Source organism: Labeo rohita, chromosome 19 (genome assembly GCF_022985175.1).
Source record: "Labeo rohita strain BAU-BD-2019 chromosome 19, IGBB_LRoh.1.0, whole genome shotgun sequence".
Classification (NCBI taxonomy): Eukaryota; Metazoa; Chordata; class Actinopteri; order Cypriniformes; family Cyprinidae; genus Labeo; species Labeo rohita.
The window spans coordinates 18,708,853-18,726,650 of NC_066887.1; the positions used below are offsets into that span (position 1 = coordinate 18,708,853).

General features: G+C 38.1%; 1 protein-coding gene across 1 annotated transcript in view; it reads left to right on the top strand.

The window, feature by feature from the left end:
* The window catches only part of clasp2 (cytoplasmic linker associated protein 2), a 60,883-nt gene that overhangs the window by 26,383 nt on the left and 16,702 nt on the right, over positions 1–17,798 (top strand). Inside the window, 19 exon segments of the mRNA XM_051136219.1 lie at positions 1,889–1,965; positions 2,124–2,216; positions 4,126–4,271; positions 4,513–4,648; positions 4,732–4,802; positions 5,686–5,745; positions 5,845–5,922; positions 6,001–6,168; positions 6,263–6,300; positions 7,886–8,050; positions 8,309–8,329; positions 8,939–9,043; positions 11,466–11,492; positions 12,050–12,076; positions 13,795–13,962; positions 14,152–14,193; positions 14,861–14,968; positions 16,689–16,751; positions 17,256–17,362. Coding sequence (XP_050992176.1) covers positions 1,889–1,965; positions 2,124–2,216; positions 4,126–4,271; positions 4,513–4,648; positions 4,732–4,802; positions 5,686–5,745; positions 5,845–5,922; positions 6,001–6,168; positions 6,263–6,300; positions 7,886–8,050; positions 8,309–8,329; positions 8,939–9,043; positions 11,466–11,492; positions 12,050–12,076; positions 13,795–13,962; positions 14,152–14,193; positions 14,861–14,968; positions 16,689–16,751; positions 17,256–17,362 — 1,700 coding nt within the window.

Here is a 17,798-nt window from a genome sequence, read left to right on the forward strand (position 1 = left end):
TGATGCTGTTGTGTTTATCAGACGCTTTGGGTCTACCCCCCATGTGGCAGATCTTACAGGCCAAACCCCCTCTGGGCTTCGCGATTGATCATTCAATTACAGCCGAGGAAGACAGACAGGAAGTCCATTAGGACTGAAAGCTGTTAATGTGTAGGATAAGTTTCTTCCTTCATATAAGACATTAAAGGAGAATTCCACTTCCAGAACAACAATTTACAAATAATTTACTCACCCCCTTGTCATCCAATGTCTTTCTGTCTTCAGTCATAAAGAAATTATGGTTTTTAAGGAAGGCATTTCAGGATTTTTTCTCTATGTAATGGACTTCATTGGTGCCCCAAATTTGAACTTCCAAAATGTGGTAAAAATGCAGCTTCAAAGGGCTCTAAATGATCCCAGCCGAGGAAGAAGGGTCTTATCTAGCCAAACGATCAGTAATTTTTTCTGAAAAATAAAAATTTGTATACTTTTTAGGCACAAAAGTTCATGCAGTTAGCAATGAGTCGTTTTTGGACGATTCTTTCATTTTGAACGAATCTTTAATGTGACTCGGGAAGAACGAGTCGTCTCCGGGAGTGATTCGTTCAGTCACTCATGCGCAACATCCTGTTAGGTTCAGTACTGGAATTAGTTGACCTGTTTCGAGTCTCCGGGTTTTTCGAGTCGTTTGTTTATCTTATGGGGCTGTCACGTGATGAACGAACGAATCAAACCCAAAAACTTATCAGATAAGAGGTGAGGTGAGCTAATCATAGACTAAAGACCCAGGTAAACAATGAATTAATCTTTTCTTTTCTTATAGCATTATAGTTTTGTCTTGTTTTAGTGTGATCAAAATTTGTGTAAGCAGTAGATGTGTTAGGGAAGTAACACGTAACATTTTAATTATATTGCTAAAATGAACAAAATGACTCGAAAAAGATTCGTTCATTTTGCTGAACGAGACTCAAAGGTCAGAATCGGTAAAATGATCCGAACTTCCCATCACTACTACAAATCACATCTGAGTTCATCGTATGTATGGCGAAAAATGTATGGCGATCTTATTTTCTCCTACAACTTCAGAATCGTCCGACATCGTTGTACCTTTTTGTTTGTAAACAGCGTTTGACTTACTTGCACTTTCTTAGTCTTTGCATGTTCGCTTTGTAAACACTGGGTCTGTAGTTCCACCTACATTCCGCGACACCTTTCCACGTGATTCAATGGTACGTAGCATCATGAACGCGCATCCCAGAGCCTGTGCTACACAAGCTTTTGTGCTTAAAAAATATAAAAAAAATTTTTTTCCAAAAAATAAAAAAAATAATGACCAATCATTTCGCTAGATAAGACCCTTCTTCCTCGGCTGGGATCGTTTAGAGTCCCTTGAAGCTGCATTTAAACTACATTTTGGAAGTTCAAAATCGGGGCACCAGTGAAGTCAATTATATGGAGAAAAATCCTGAAATGCTTTCCTCAAAAACCATAATTACTTCACGACTGAAGACAGAAAGACATGAACATCTTGGATGACAAGGGGGTGAGTAAATTATTTGTAAACTGTTGTTCTGGTAGTGGACTTCTCCTTTAACAGCCTCTGTAATGGGTTGCGAAGCGCTATTTCGCTACATTTATTGTACAGATTTGCTCGCACATACTCGCACTCAAACATGTATGTGTATATATAGGTAACTCCCTCCCCCCACAGAGAACACCCTCCCATTTGACTAGCAATACAACAGTTGCCATAGGAACACCTCATTGTGCTCAGTTTCTATGGTAACGGCTGCTACTGTCAGTTAGTTGTCTCCTAGCATGACTGAGATTAAAAATGTCTCAAACTGTGTTGGACAGATTCATAAACCCTCATAGCTGTCTTAATGGAGGTCGATCATGTGTTTTGCAGGTGTCTCTAAGGAGGGGGCAGGAGCTGTGGATGAGGAGGATTTTATCAAAGCGTTCACAGACGTCCCCACGGTTCAGGTGAGATGCACTTGTGTATAAATGGAGGTGTTACGCAATTTCCTCAGAACTGAGTAACAAATCCTCCCGTGGCTTTCATAACGTTCACGTTTGATCAAAGGCTTGGAATTGTTTGATCTGAAACTCATGTGTCTCTGTGCGTCTCTCTCGTTACATAGATCTACTCCACACGAGACCTGGAGGATAATCTGAACAAGATCCGTGAGGTTCTGTCTGACGATAAACACGACTGGGACCATAGAGCAAACGCGGTGAGTACAACATTACACAATCTAAACAGGTAAAGGTACACTGGTCAATATGGCAGTCGCCTTGGACCTACACTGACACATAGTGGTGTGGATGTCACAAAACCACATTTGCAGTTACTAATGCCATGGTCATCCATAATTAATTTATCAATTGATCTTTTGCAAAAACCCACCCCACTTAGTTACTGTTGGTACTGTTGGTCCGGAAAGCCATGGCACTCTCACGCCACACATCATGTTCTCACGCAGTGAAAAACACATCGCAGAGCATAGAGGACACTGACATCGTGCCAACAGACAAGACAGAGCAGGTTGCTTTTGGTCTGAAATAGTGTCTGCTTTCAAATTTTGGTCATGTGTAAGTGAATTCAAACAATAAATACTGTTTTGTGGCTCTTTATGATCTGTCACAGCATGTGCTGTGACAAATCACTGTAGTGCCTTAGTTTAAAGGAGAAGTTCACTTCCAGAACAAAAACTTGTTCTTGTCATCCAAGAAGTTCATGCCTTTCTTTAGTCGTTTTTTGAGGAAAACATTTCCGGATTTCTCTCCATATAGTGAAATTCTATGGTGCCCGTGAGTTTGATCTTCCTCCTTGGCTGGGATTGTTTAAAGCCCTTTGAAGCTGCATTTAAACTGCATTTTGGAAGTTCAAACTCATGGGCACCATAAAAGTCCACTATATGGAGAAAAATCCTGAAATGTTTTCCTCAAAAAACATAATTTCTTTACGACTGAAAAAAGAAAAGACTTGAACATCTTAGATGACAAAGGGGTGAGTAAATTATCTGTAAATTTTTGTTCTTAAGGGGACTTCTCCTTTAAGGAGCATGTGAACCGATCATCTCTTCCTTATTACTGGTTATAGCACAAAATAAACTAAATGACCATGAGAATGTATCTTGCTTCAACCGCGGAAAGACGTCAATACACGCCATTTTTAAATGGATGTTAGTCTACTCTCCTGTCTGCTTTGTTTGTAAGACAAAAATAGCAGATTCAGCGTTATGATTGGTCAGATCGCCTGTCAGTCAAAGCCTGGGCGAAGAGTCAGTTGAACTAAAATGTCTAATAATATGACAGTCGCTGAGATTAAAGGACGTCAGTTTGACTGGTCACTGATCTTAACATGGTGGCCCACGTGAAAAGACCTACCCTGTGTAAAATTAAATTGTTCATACCAGTTTTCATTAGATTACTGATTTGACTGGAGTCTCCATCTATGTTTTATTGATTTCTTTAAATTGAAAAGTTTTTAATATGGGAAAAGTAAGGAATTCTTCACTCAAAAGTTGCAGTGAACCGGAAGTAGCGACAGATCGAAGTATAACGGATTATTGCAAAAAATGTAGGTGGAGACCTGGTTCTATTCACTGGTTGTTGATTGGTTTATAAGATGCTGGCATTTCGCTCAAAATTAATACAAGCTTGTAGTCTAAATGATTGGAGAAGTTCTGTATGCATTACTAGAAGTTTATGACATTTCAATTAAATATTGCAAGGCCACAATTTTAAAAAAAGAAATATAAACATGAATTGTTCACAATAAGACTTAAAATACGCATTCACAAAATAGGGTATGTTTTGGTTTCACGCACACATAATTGACCTAAGTGGCTGAATTTGTTTCCTGAGCAAATATTTGGTGAAATGTTGTTGTATTATTAGTGTTTCCCATGAGAAATGTCAAAGTTCAAGAGGTGATGTCATTGGGATGCACCAGACCTAGAGTTTTTTTTGTGACCATACATATGCTTTATTTGCACTTCATGTTTTAAACCTCTATTCAACATTTTATTGAAATGTAAAAAGTTTCCAGGCTTTTATGTAGTTTTGCTTATGCATTTCCATTCGTTTGTGACAAATCCTTTTTGATGTGGTCTTGTTCCCCCTCCCTCTCACTCACAGCTAAAGAAAATCCGATCTCTGCTGGTTGCCGGGGCAGCAGACTATGATTGTTTCTACCAGCACCTGCGGTTGTTGGATGGCGCATTTAAGCTGTCTGCAAAAGACCTGCGTTCTCAGGTGGTGCGGGAGGCTTGCATCACAGTGGCGTGAGTGTCTAATTTACATCTTGAACAATGTGAACTTGAATCTCTGGCATTAGAACATTGTATGTGCATAGCATGCAGATTATTGAGATCTGTTTTCCATCAGCCACCTAAGTGTTGGAGTCAAGGAGGTGACTACTTTTAGAGCAAAGCACTTCCCTTTTCTAGTCAAATGAATTGTGTTGCTTTTTGTTTGTTGTAAAGAGCACCAATTTATTGTGTCGCTATGTTTGTGTTTGTGCAGGCATCTGTCCACGCTGTTAGGGACTAAATTTGATCATGGAGCAGAGGCCATTGTTCCGGTGCTCTTCAATCTTATTCCTAACTGTGCCAAAGTGATGTCAACATCTGGCACAGCAGCCATACGCATCATCATACGGGTGAGAAACAGCGGTGTGCATAAGTTCATTCTCTGTGACTGCTGTGTCTGTGTGTGCCTGACTTTGTGTTTTTGTATTTGCAGCACACTCATGTCCCACGTCTAATTCCTCTCATCACTGGTAACTGCACGTCAAAGTCTGTGGCCGTCCGGAGGTGAGACGTTACAACTGCTTCAACACAATATCCACCTTTTTTCTGAACGAGGAGTCTCGCCTGACTGGAGCGATGCTTTACATTTCGGGTTTCTGGTGTTTCTAGTCAAATTAATGTATATAATAGTATTGTTAAACCTGTGCAAATTTTTATACTTCGTAGGGATGCACTGAATTTTCAAAACCAAAAATATATATATAATATAATATGCCTATATATGGTGCACCGCACTGCACTGCGACGAGAATGCTTTTTGTACGCAAAGAAAAAAAAAAGATTTTATTCAACAATTTGTCTCCTCCGCGTCAGCATAGTGACATTATAGAGAGAAATACGCTGTTTTCGTTCGAATCAAAGCGTAAATGTACATAGAAAATGGCTGACACAGAACAGCGTACGCAGTTTGCGACCAGCGAATACTCTTCAAAATGGTGCTACGCTGATGCGGAGGAGACGCATTGTTGAATAAAATCTTTTTTTTTCTTTGCGTACAGAAAGTATTCATCACTTCATAAAATTCAGATTGAACCGCTGATGGCAGATGGACTATTTTGACGATGTCTTTCATACATTTCTGGGTCTTGACAGTGGCATTTACCTGGCACTCAATGCCAAAGTCACAAGCCTCATGGTTTTCATGCAAAATATCTTAAATTGTGTTCCGAAGACGAACAAAGCTTTTTATGGGTTTTGACAAAATTTTCATTCTTGGGTGAACTTTCCCTTTAATTGTATATTTTCAACAACTAAATATTGCAGACATCATAAATATATTGTAAATATTGAATTTATCTCCCAGCCCTCCTGAGTCCTTGGCAAGTTTACAGACCTGTGTGAGTACGTTCATTTCTGAATTCTCTTTCTTTCTCTCTCTGTCTGTCAGGCGCTGTTATGATTTTTTGGATCTTCTGCTGCAGGAATGGCAGACTCACTCTCTGGAGAGGTACCACTACAACACAGGCTAAACTAGAGCTGCCTACTGGTGTTGAAAGGCCAAAACTGTTCAATATAACTGCTCTTTATCTTTTCCTCTGTGTCTTAGGCATGTGGCTGTGTTGGTGGACAGTATTAGGAAGGGAATCAGAGATGCAGACTCCGAGGCTCGAGTGGAGGCCAGGAAGTGAGTGCCGTCCTTAAATTACTGCATGTATTTTGTTGTTTCATGTTGTGTTTCATCTCCTACGTTGCTCTCTCTCAGGGCATACTGGGGGTTGCGGGCTCATTTCCCCGGGGAGGCGGATTCTCTGTATAACTCATTAGAATCGTCCTATCAGAAGACACTTCAGTCGTGTCTAAAGAGCTCGGGCAGCGTGGCGTCCCTGCCGCAGTCAGACCGCTCATCCTCCAGCTCGCAAGAAAGCCTTAAGTAAGGATATCTCACTCAACCTAATCTTGACTATACCAGACACCACCAGTACACAGTGAATTTGAAAAAGCTGTGTTTTTTTTCTTTTTTACAGTCGGCCGCTGTCAAAGTGGTCAGCTGCTCCAGGAAGAGGTGAGATACTCAGTGTGTGTACATGTCTTGGAATATGTGCAGGGTAATTGATCTTACGTAGGGCCCTGGATTTTTGCAATGTGGAAAACGCAGACAGAATTGTAAAATCCAGTCATAAAAATGAAATTTAGTGTAAACAGAAAGTCATGGAATTTGGCAGGTTTTAACTGAGTAAATCAAAAGTACGTCAGTACACTTAAATCAAAATGTGATATGGACTAGTGTATTTAAATATATGAATGCATGTCTGCATGTTTCTGGGTGAATGAATGGAGCAGATGCACAGTTTTGTTTACTACACACTACTGAAGCACATGTGATGTTCGCAATGCTTTTAGCCTCTGCTTCCTCAATGTATGAGTACATGAACACACAAACATAATCTCTTGAACTGTTCTAAAAGTCACTTCATGAGAATTATACCGTTTCATTTGAGAGGCTATGCAAACGGAAACTTAAATGTCTTCATAGCAACCTGTCAAAATAAAAGTTCAGTCTAACTCGAAGAAATTGTGAAAGAAATATATTTCTCAATTTAACAATAGTACAACTAAGAACATTTTTTTTATTAAAACAAGGAATAATCAAACTGTTTGTCTTCTATGTTTTAATTTTAACCATAAACCTCAGGTGTGCAGTACATTGTTTTTTTGTTTTTTGTTTTTTTTAAAAAACAAAATGACTGTTTTCTGCCTTCGTTTATTTTCCAGAGAGAGAGAGAGAGAAACTCATAGGGCTCTATTATTGTAAAAAAATAATAATAATAAATAATAATACATACATACATACATACATACATAAATACATAAATACATAAATACATAAATACATAAATAAATAATTTTTTTTTTTTCTAAAATCAATTAATTAGAGATTCTTATTGATTAAACATGCTTTTTGATTAATAAAATGTAATCTAATTATTAAAACAGAGTCCAGAAAAATTAATGGAAAAAAAAACAGAATCCAGAAAAAATAAAACAGAAAAATGGAATTTGGGAAAACGTAAAACAGATTTCATAGGGCCCTGCTACTGTGTTCAGTGACTTTTTTAAAATCTATTTTTATATTAAAAAAATGTGATTATTGAATTGAGAGAAAATTATTTTTAGGTCCTGACTGTTTATTTTAGGCGTTTTCTTTACTAATTAATTTAAAATGTTTATTTTTAAGGTTCAAATATTCCATACATAATTCTAAAGGAAAATTTAAAATCATGTTTGATGTGAGAGCACAAGATTGTAACTTTGCCAGGGTTAAAATGGCTAAAACTGCAACTTATTTTAAAACCTTATTTTTCTTTCCTTTTTTTTTTAATTGAAATAAGAACTGAAATAAAATAAAACCAAATATTTCTGTATTTTTTAGAAATGGCAAAAGCAAACAACAGTTATTAGAAGTAAAATGAAAATTGAAATATCAATAAATACTAAATTATAAATACAGAAATAATACTGGTTCACAGTGAGATAATGTTTTAAAAATATAAATGTGAAAATATAAAAAATGTTTGCTTTTAGATTCCACTTTTCATGCTTCATTTAAATTTTGCATTCACATTTTGTTTGTGTGCTTGTTTCTTTAGTGCCTGCTAGTTCAAAATCATCAGGATCTCCAGGCTCTTTGCAGCGCTCCCGCAGCGATGTGGATGTCAACGCAGCTGCTGGTGCTAAAGCCAGACACAGTGGACAGGCCGGAGGGGCCGGCCGAGTCACGACAGGCCTGGCCCCTGGATCATACGCATCTCTCGGTAGGAGCCACATAAAGTTCATGCACAGCTTTACCAGATTTTATTAACTCACAAATACGCAGAAGAGCTCATACATGTGAATATACAGGCTCTCCGTGCTTTCCTACCACACGTAATGGGAACTAAAGTGAAGAATTGTCTTAACTCCTTCAGGTTACGTGTGTGTGTCTGTGCGGTTGTGTGATTCTCTTGTGAGTGTGTTTGTGTCATTTGTTCTAACTGGTTTGCTGTGCTCCTCTCTCTCTTCTTTGGCTTAAGATGATGCCTCTGATAAGGATGGTAAGATCATCTGCCGTTTGCTCATCCATTCTTCATCTTCTCCTGTCTTACTTGCCCCTCCCCCCTTCTATAAGTCTCCTTTTCTGCTCCTGTAACTCACGCTTTCCTACTGTTTTGAATGTTTGATCAGGATTTTGGGGTGATTTATATACGCGTCGGATCAACATTGAATCATGCTAGGTGGAAAGTTGTTTGCTTTTCGTTGTAGTTATTTCAGTGCTTTGTAGGCATAATAGGGAACCCGATCCACTCACACATAGTGGGTGGAGCTCTTTGTGTGTGATGTAGCGCTGCTGCTGTCTGCTGGTGGCGTGTGGTATTGCAACAATATGACTCATCTGCCTTTCAGCTTGTGGTTGTGCCAAGTTGAATTGCTTCATTAAAAATCCCCCTTACTGATCTGATGCTCTTCTCTTATTCTATCCATTCTGTCCCATCGTCTTTCCTTTAACTCAATCATTACTACTTTCCCTCAATCACAGGACTGGCCCAAGTGGGTGATTGTGGAGGGCCAGCGAAACACTCTGGAAATCTCTTTCAATGCTTATTAGTCATTTGTTGGTGTTTTTGTGATTGAACTGAGGTCTTACAGCATGTTTGTTTCTACAGGGCGACTACGGACTAAGCAGACTTTATCAACGGCATCAAGTATGGGCAGCACTCAGGTGGACTCGAGAGGACGGACCAGATCAAAGATGGTGTCTCAGTCACAACGTAAGTACCTACACACTGTATGTTAACACATTCTATATCTACAGTGCAGTAACAGTATACTAGATAAATACTTACACACATCTTGAATGGATAGTTCACCCAAAAATGAAAATTCTGTCATTAAGTACTCACCCTCATGTCGAACGCATAGAAACTTTTTTTTAATGGCGCCAAGAGCTTTCTGGCCCTGCATAGACAGCAACACAACTGACATGTTCAAGTCCCAGAAAGATAGTGAGGACATTGTTAAATTAGCCCATGTGACATCAGTGGTTCAACCGTAATTTTATAAAGCTACGAAAATTATTTTTGTGTGCGAAGGAAACAAAAACAACAACTTAAATCAACAATTTCTAGGGCTGCCCCCTAATAGTTCCTTTAAACTGTTTACGACTGTGGTCGACCACAATTTTATTAGTCACTTGGTTGCAGAAAAATAATCCACTGGAAGTGGCAAAGTTACCCAATCCATGACGGATAGATCATTAACTGCTGGTCTGTGTGGTATAGTATGTTGGGCAGGACATCCAAACACTCACCTATCATTCATCGACCTCAAATATGGCTTTACATCTAAAAGATGCAAGTAGTAGCAACTTTACATTGCAGCTCAATCTAATGTTAACCTAGAAATATGTGCGCTATTCAAGTGTGGAGTGTGGAAGCTGCTTGACAGATTGTGGTGCCGGTGCGGTGACTTGCTCTTAAAATACTCCGTCATTTTTGCTCATACAGATTAAAGTAATACATCTTTTGACTTTGTAAGGAGTCTACGTTTATTTGTGTCAATCACGATAACAACAAAACGTTGCACTTTTGTAAAATAATGAAAGCAAACAGGATGCACTTTCTGCCATCTCGGTCTCTGTGAACTTGAGCGCAAAACTTCAAAACACTGTGTATACTTGCCTTACAGACATGAAAAATATATCTATACAGAGTGAAATGTCTACTTTCAAATGAACCAATTCAAATGGAAAACAAAAATTCTCCAATTATATAATCTGTATGAAACTGGCCTACTTGCAGAGATGACGAGTCAGTGTCGCCGATTTAATCTCTTAAATCAAAAACACATTTGTAATTATTATATCTGCCAGTTCACTGTGGCAAGCTTTTCTTGCTTGCTCTTGAGTGCTTATTAGGCTATGTAGGCATTTAAAGGCTCATTATTATGATTTATATGGTTTATTAATAAACGTGCGACTAATAGTCAACTAATGCTTAAAATGTACGACTACTAGTTGACCAGAAAAATCCTTAATCCAGGGCAGCGCTTACAATTTATTCTTTTCTGTGTCAGTCTTTGACGCGCATTCACAAGTGTTCCACAACGCATGCTTGTGGTACTGCTGACGCAGGAGCTGGCATTCTGATGTAGAACGTCCATCTCTCTTAGGTCATCATCTATGTATTCTGGTTCAAATAAGTAAGGCTGAGCAAAAAATTGCAAGTCATCCTCTCTGACATGTTCACGAAGACTGTTTTATGCAGTGTACATCTTTCTCTGCTTGTAAACAAGGCACAGCGCACCCTGGTTCAGAGTACGGCCGTTTCTAAAGCATGCATTGGCGTCTGCTGTTAAAAACTAAGCTTACAAACAGAATGCGATACATTTGGGAAAACCTCAGAATCTATGCAGAATCATTTCTCGATTCGCGATGCAGCCATTTATTGTTCCAGCCCTACTACACTCGCGAATGTGCAGCAGAAGAGAAGAAATAAAATTACGATTGAACCACTGATGTCACATGGACTGTTTTAATGATGTCGTTACTATCTTTCTGGGCCTTGAATGTGTCAGATGCATTGCTGTCAATGCAGGGTCAGAAAGCTCTTGGATCTCACTAAAAATATCTTCATTTGTGTTCCGAAGATGAACGACGTCCTTACGGGTTGAGTAATTAATGACAGAATTTTCATTTTTGGGTAAACTAACCCTTTAAGTTGCTCACGTATCACACCATAACATAACGTTATGCTCATGTAAATTGAATAGTGTGTAAATGTAAGTACCTGCAAACGCCCAAAAATGATCCTTACACAAATCTTAAACGGAGTCATTCCTATTATGCAGTACATTTTTACATTTTCAGGATTCTCTTACGAATCCAAAGTTGAAACGAACCACATTTATTAGAAATAGAAATCTTATAAATCTTATAAATGTTTTAACAGTCACTTTTAATCAATTTAATGCAACAATAAATTAAATTAAAAAACATTAATTTATTTAAAAGACGCATTTTTTTTATACATATGCAAAGCATGCAGTGAAACATGGCTGTAAACAGTCTTCACACAACGTGCTGTAACACACATTGTTAACTGCATGTGTGTGTGTGTTCGTAAAAGATTATCAGGAGTCATCCTGCTCTAAGGATGTAACCCACAGCTCCTCCAACTGTTTCTGTGCCTCTAGGTTCCGACGATTCTGATTGCACGCCAGGTACCCTCGTCTAATATGTGGGCGAGTGTGTTAAGTTCATGCAAACGTGTGTGTGAGCGTTTGTGAGCGAGCAAGCGTTTATGTCTTGAGTGGCCTGCATGCTGTGTGGTCTTCACTTGGGTGTGACGGTATCAGTCCATTTCTGCCTGCAGGCGTGTAGAAACGCAAACTCTCAGACACATCGGTTTAGCGGTGGATGTTGGGCAGCCTGGGCTGCTTAAACATATTGAGAGTATTGATAGAACCAAAAGCAGCGACCAACACAACCATGACGTTTTTCATCTTTTGTGTGCCTTCATGGTGATGTTGTGGAGTCACGTCAGTTGCGATGCTGTTGCAGGGCTTTTTGAATCTATGTGCGCGTCTCATACTGATGTTTTCATTTGCAGGCTGATGGTTTTATTCATTTGTACAGTGTGTGTGTGTCAGAACAACACATTGACTGCATGTTTTACCCCATATTGCATTTGTATTCGTTTAATATGCTGTTCCTCCTCCCACCCAATGGGTCTCTTGGCCCCGCCCCGCTCCCTAATCCTCCCCCCTCATTGGCTCAGGATCACAGTCCGCTACCCCTGTTGGTGGTAAGATTTTCAACATATTTCACCTGTCACTCATTCACTTAGTCCAGTCACTGTGGGTCTCCGACTTCTAGTCTTACATCTTCCCTTGTCCTGATTCACGGTGAAAAAAATAATAATAACATGGGTTTTCCCATCAGCCCCCACTCTCTTCACTGCATGGAGGGTGTGTTGCTTGAATCACTTTGGATGGTGTTTTTTTTTTTTTTCTCTCTCTCTTTCTCTTTCTTCAAATCTGTGAATAATTTATTAAATCTAGGCTGGGCGGTATGGCAATATTCATTGTTTAGTACAGATTCTGCTTCTATGAATCTGTGGCGCAATTAAAAAAAAACGTAGTTATTATGTAATGTAAAGTTGATTCATTCATGTGGGATTTAATTGGTTTACCTTTTCTGTTTTGTGTCCAGCAAGGTAAATAAGATGTTCCTTTAATATTGAAAGCATTTAAGCCACTAACTTATTGAAAAATAGACTTTAGTACAATACCCAGTCAGAGTTTTTTTTACAGTAAGATATTTAATGTTTTTTAAAGAAGTCTCTTCTGCTCACCAAGTCTGTATTTATTTGATCATTTATTTATTTGATCATTTATTTTGAAATATTTTTACTATTTAAAAGAACTATTTTCTGTTTGAATATAGTTTTAAATGTACTTTATTCATGTGAGTTCAAAGTTGAATTTTTAGCATCATTAATCTTTCAGAAATCATTCTAATATTCTGATTTGCTGCTCAAAAAACATTTATTATTATTATTATTATTATTATTATTATTATTATTATGTTGAAAACAGCTGAGTACTGTTTTTTTTTTTTTTTTTTCAGGTTTCTTTAAATATAAAGTTCAGAAGAACATTATAAATGTCTTTATCAACACTTTTGTTCTTGCTAAATAAAAAGATTAGTTTTGATAATTTCTTTCCAAAAAAAAAAAAAAAAAAGAATTATACTGACTGAAAAAGTTTTTAGCTTCGATCACAGGAATAAATTACATTTTAAAATATAATCAAATAGAAAACAGCTATTTTAAACAGTAAAAATATTTCAGAATTTTACTGTTTTTGCTGTACTTTGGATCAAATAAACGCAGGCTTGGTGAGCAGTAGAGACTTGTTTAAAAAAAAAAACATTAAAAATTATGTACATAGTTGTGTTACAATTACAATATATTTGCTTGAATTATCAGCAAAAATAATTATTATGAGACATCTATTATTACCATGACGCAAGATTTTGGTCATATCGCCCACCCCTACTTTACACGTCACTGATTGGGGAAATGTAAAGATTTGGTCACTGGTGTGTCAAAGTGCAGCGCGGGCATGTTCATTTGTGTTTGTGTAGAGTTTATAGTCATAGAAACATTTTCAGTTGTTCACTAGGGAAACCTCATTCTTCCCTTTTTGTCTCAGACACAATCTGAATCACAGCACTAGCACTTTTATGTCAAACTGTCATCTGTGTCTGTGATTGTTGTTGTAATGTAAGTTATTGCTGTCTGGATAAAAAATAAATATGTCAGCATAGCTGTGAGGGTTAGTTTGTTGGTGACGTTTGAGTTTGGCTTTAGTGGACAGTCTGTATTTTGTGTTTTTTACATATATCTTCGTGTTTATGTGTGCATACAAAAGCATTCATTGGTAGAATGGAATGATGTAAATTTCAGTGGTCTTTCATGCTCACGAAACTTCTGTTTTTTTGTTTTCTATATATTTGCAGCGGGTTCTCGCTCAGGTTCCCCAGGCCGGGTTTTGACCAGCACGGCCCTGAGCACGCTCAGTACAGGAGCTCAACGTGTGAGCGCAGCTCCAGGCTCCCACCGTCGCAGCCGGATCCCACGCAGTCAAGGCTGCAGTCGAGACTCCAGCCCCACACGCCTCTCTGTTGGTAAGCACTGGCTCCAATCGTTGTTTGCTTGTGGTAAATAAAAGTCTTATTTTAGTGTCCATTGACTCTGTCGGGGCATAAAATCCAAGAGTGTTGCAATTGCACATTGGCTGTGAAACTTCAGTAGGCCTTCACGTAAACAGGAGATAATATTCTTACCAAAACTGAAATGTTTTCTTTCAATCAAAGCTCCTTCAAACATCAGCCACATCTACAATGGATCAAAAGGAGGTATGTTTGGTTTGTTTTTTTTTTTTTTTTTTTGCCTTGGTCTCCACCAGCCATCCCATAATGATAATCCATCTGCCTGTCTAAGCTGGGGCTGTCATCCTAATGGTGTTTCATGCTGGAGGTTGTGCTTTGTTGCGTGTAACACGCTGCTTTGGGAAAGCAGAACATGCCGTCACATTAACCTGCTGGGTCTTCCCTTGTCTGCTGTGATGTTAAACCCCACAGCTTGGTGCTGCTTTTTGCAAAGTGAATGAATGAATGAAGTCCATCTCATGAATGCAGATGAACGTGAAACATTGGTTAAGACAAAGAATATAAAAGCAAAGATCCTGACCTTCCACCTCCCATTTATTAACATTCACCCTTTAATTTTTAACCTTCTAATTGTTCTTCCCCTGTCACTGAATGTCTGTTTTTTTCTAATCAATGTGGAATTTGTGCATGGACCTCAGAAATGTCAGTGTTTTTGTTGTTTGTCTTTCTTTTTTTCTGTGAGGTTCCTCAGGGCTCAGTTTTGGGCCCTTTTTTGTTTAGAAAAACTTGTTATAGCTTTTTCTTCTATATTTCTCCTGCTTTGCCTGTCTGTTATACCTTTCAATGTCTCTGTTCTTCTTTATCTATTTTTTCTCTGCTCTTGTCTTGGTATGTTTTCTTGGGGGTGGGTCAGCGAGGGGTAGTCGTATACCACGGCCTAGTGTGAGTCAGGGCTGCAGTCGTGAGGCCAGCCGAGAGAGCAGCAGAGACACCAGCCCTGTGCGCTCCTTCACGCCGCTCGGTGAGTAACCACGGCAGCCATTTCATCTACCAGGACCAATCAGCTTCAATTCAGCAGGGACCTAAAATGACTAGACAAAATCATGCCATGTTGAAAACTGATACATGTCTTCCTTCACGTCATTTGAAACTGGAAGTCAAGCTTTTGCACACTTTGCTCTTTGCTTCAACATTTTTGCAGCTGCCAACCAGGAATGTTTGTACAGTGATACACAGCACTGCAAGCACACTTTAACGTTGTATTACAAATATTTTTTGAGGCTGAAAATCCCACACATGGTTCAGCTTGGTCAGAAAGCAAATTTCTCCTGGCCTTGTTTTTTTTTGCTTCATCTTACATGGTGAATATTGCTGATGGACGCTGACATGAGCTTCATCTGAGGTCCTTAAAGAAGAACTTCACTTCTGGAACAAAAATTTATGGATAATTTACTCACCCTCCTTGTCATCCAGGATGTTTGTGTCTTTCTTTCTTCAGTCGTTAAGAAATTATGTTTCTTGAGGAATGTTCTCCATATAGTGGACTTCAATGGTGCCCCCAAGTTTGAACTTCCAAAATGCATAAAAAAAAATCGTTAAAGTCGTTGTTTTAACTTTTTTTGTAAAGGGCATTTGATGTTCTTTGTATGTTCACTTTGTAAACACTGGGTCGGTATTTCTGCAGCGATGTAGGACGATTTGGAAGTTGGGGAAGAAAACGAGATGGGAGTTTTTCGACATACCCTAACTGTGTTGACCTAGACAAGACGAGCGTTTGAGGTTAAAAAGTATATAAATTGTTAATTTGTTTCGAAATGACCGATAAGACATTGGCTGGGATTGTTTAGAGCCATTTGTAGCTGCATTTAAACTGCATTTTGGGAGCTCAAACTTTGGGGCACTATTGAACTCCACTATATGGAGATAATTCCTGTTTTTTTTTTTTTCTTCAAGAAACATAATTTTTTATCAACTGAAGAAAGAAAGACATAAACATCCTGGATGACAAAGGGGGTGAAGTAAATGATCTGTTAATTTTGGTTCTGGAAGTGAACTTCTCTTTTAAATACAGCACACCAGAGAACAATTATGTAAAACCTCAGAAAAATATTTGGATTAACCCTAATAGTCAACATAAGATCGAAATCCACTGTTTATTTTCTTAATACAAATTCCCCATCAGTATCTACCAGACATGTTTTTCTTGTTCTTTTGAATGTCCTGTTTTAGAAATTCATGTTGTTATGGTGAGGAAGAAAAAATTGTTTGAGAATGCCATTGCTTGATGACTTTACATAAGTAAATAAGTGTAAAGTAGTTTGATAGTTACATAAATATGTGCAAAAGCTCTTTCTGTAATGCTACACATCTTCTCTTTTTTTTTTTTTTTTTTTTCAAACCTCAAAGTGGAATGAAGATGAGAGAATTTAAGTTAGAGATTCTCTGCTGCCAGCGATTATTTTTGAGATTAGGTATTGAACATTTCAGGAAAAACTCTTTTAGGGGTGCCCAACTGAAAGTTTGAACTGTTACGCTGAACATAAGCAGAACTGGACTAATACCCTTGAGCGTGCCACTTGAAGTGTGTGAAATGTCTTTGTCACAGTAGGGCATGTGTGTGGTTGGTGATGGCACATTCTCACATTACTGCTAATTGGGAGTTTCTCTGGTGAGCTCTAACACTGGCCCGGTTATTTACGCGCGTGTGTGCTTGTTTGCATTCTTGTGTGTGTGTGTTGCAGCATCCCGGCATTATTCGCGCTCAACTGGTGCTCTTCATGCCCCAGATGCCTTCGGGGCAGCAGGTGAACTGTCACCCCAGCCGGCACAGGACTCTTTAATTTTTTTTATTTTTAAGTCATTGTCACTTTTTGAGTTTTCATCTCATCCTTCTGCTTCTTTTTTAGTTTAGCCTCCATCAGCCCTGCATGCTTTAAGTTTAGGCTTCGTAACAGCCGTTCCTCTCATTACGTTGATAACATGTAGATTGGTGTGGAGCATCTTTCACAGTCACCTGTGATTCATTTTTCCTGAATTTAACCCAAGTTTTTTATGTGTGTACTTGTTTTTGGTTGTTTTTTGTTGGTTGTATGGGCATTTGTGGTTAATTGTTATTAACGTTTTCAATGGTAATCATTTGTTTCTGTTTTTCTAGTGTCGATATCCATATTATTGGTGAATTATGTTTTAATTGATTTGTATTAATAAGATCACTGCATGCAGTTTTTTTTTATTTGGAAATGTTGGTGTCATCATTTATTTTGTTGTATTTGTGCATGTGTGTGTAAAATGTGTGATGTGTGTTGTAGGTTCAGGGTTGGGTATGTCTCAGTCCAGTCGTCTCTCATCCTCAGTTAGTGCCATGAGAGTGCTGAACACAGGATCGGATGTGGAAGAAGCCCTGGCTGATGCTCTGGTAAATATACATACAAATACAGGAACTTTGCTTTTCCCCTCTCACACGCAAGTTTGCATCCCCTCTTATATATATATATATATATATATATATATAAACCATTCAAAAAGGTTAAGGTCAGCAATTTTTTTTTTTTTTTTTTTATCAAAGATGAATTAAATTGATCAAAACTGACAGTAAAGACTTCCACACTGTTGCACGACCTTTCTGTTTCAAAACCAATTTCATGGTTTCCACAAAAATATTAAGCATCACAACTGTTTTAACCTGATAATAAAAATGTTTGAGCAGAAAAAAAGCTTATTAGAATGAATTCTGAAGCATTATGTGACACCGAAGGTTATATTAATGGCTGCTAAATTAATTAAATACATCACATTTTAAAATATTTTAATACATTATTTTAAAATATTTAAAAGCTGTTTTCTGTTATAGT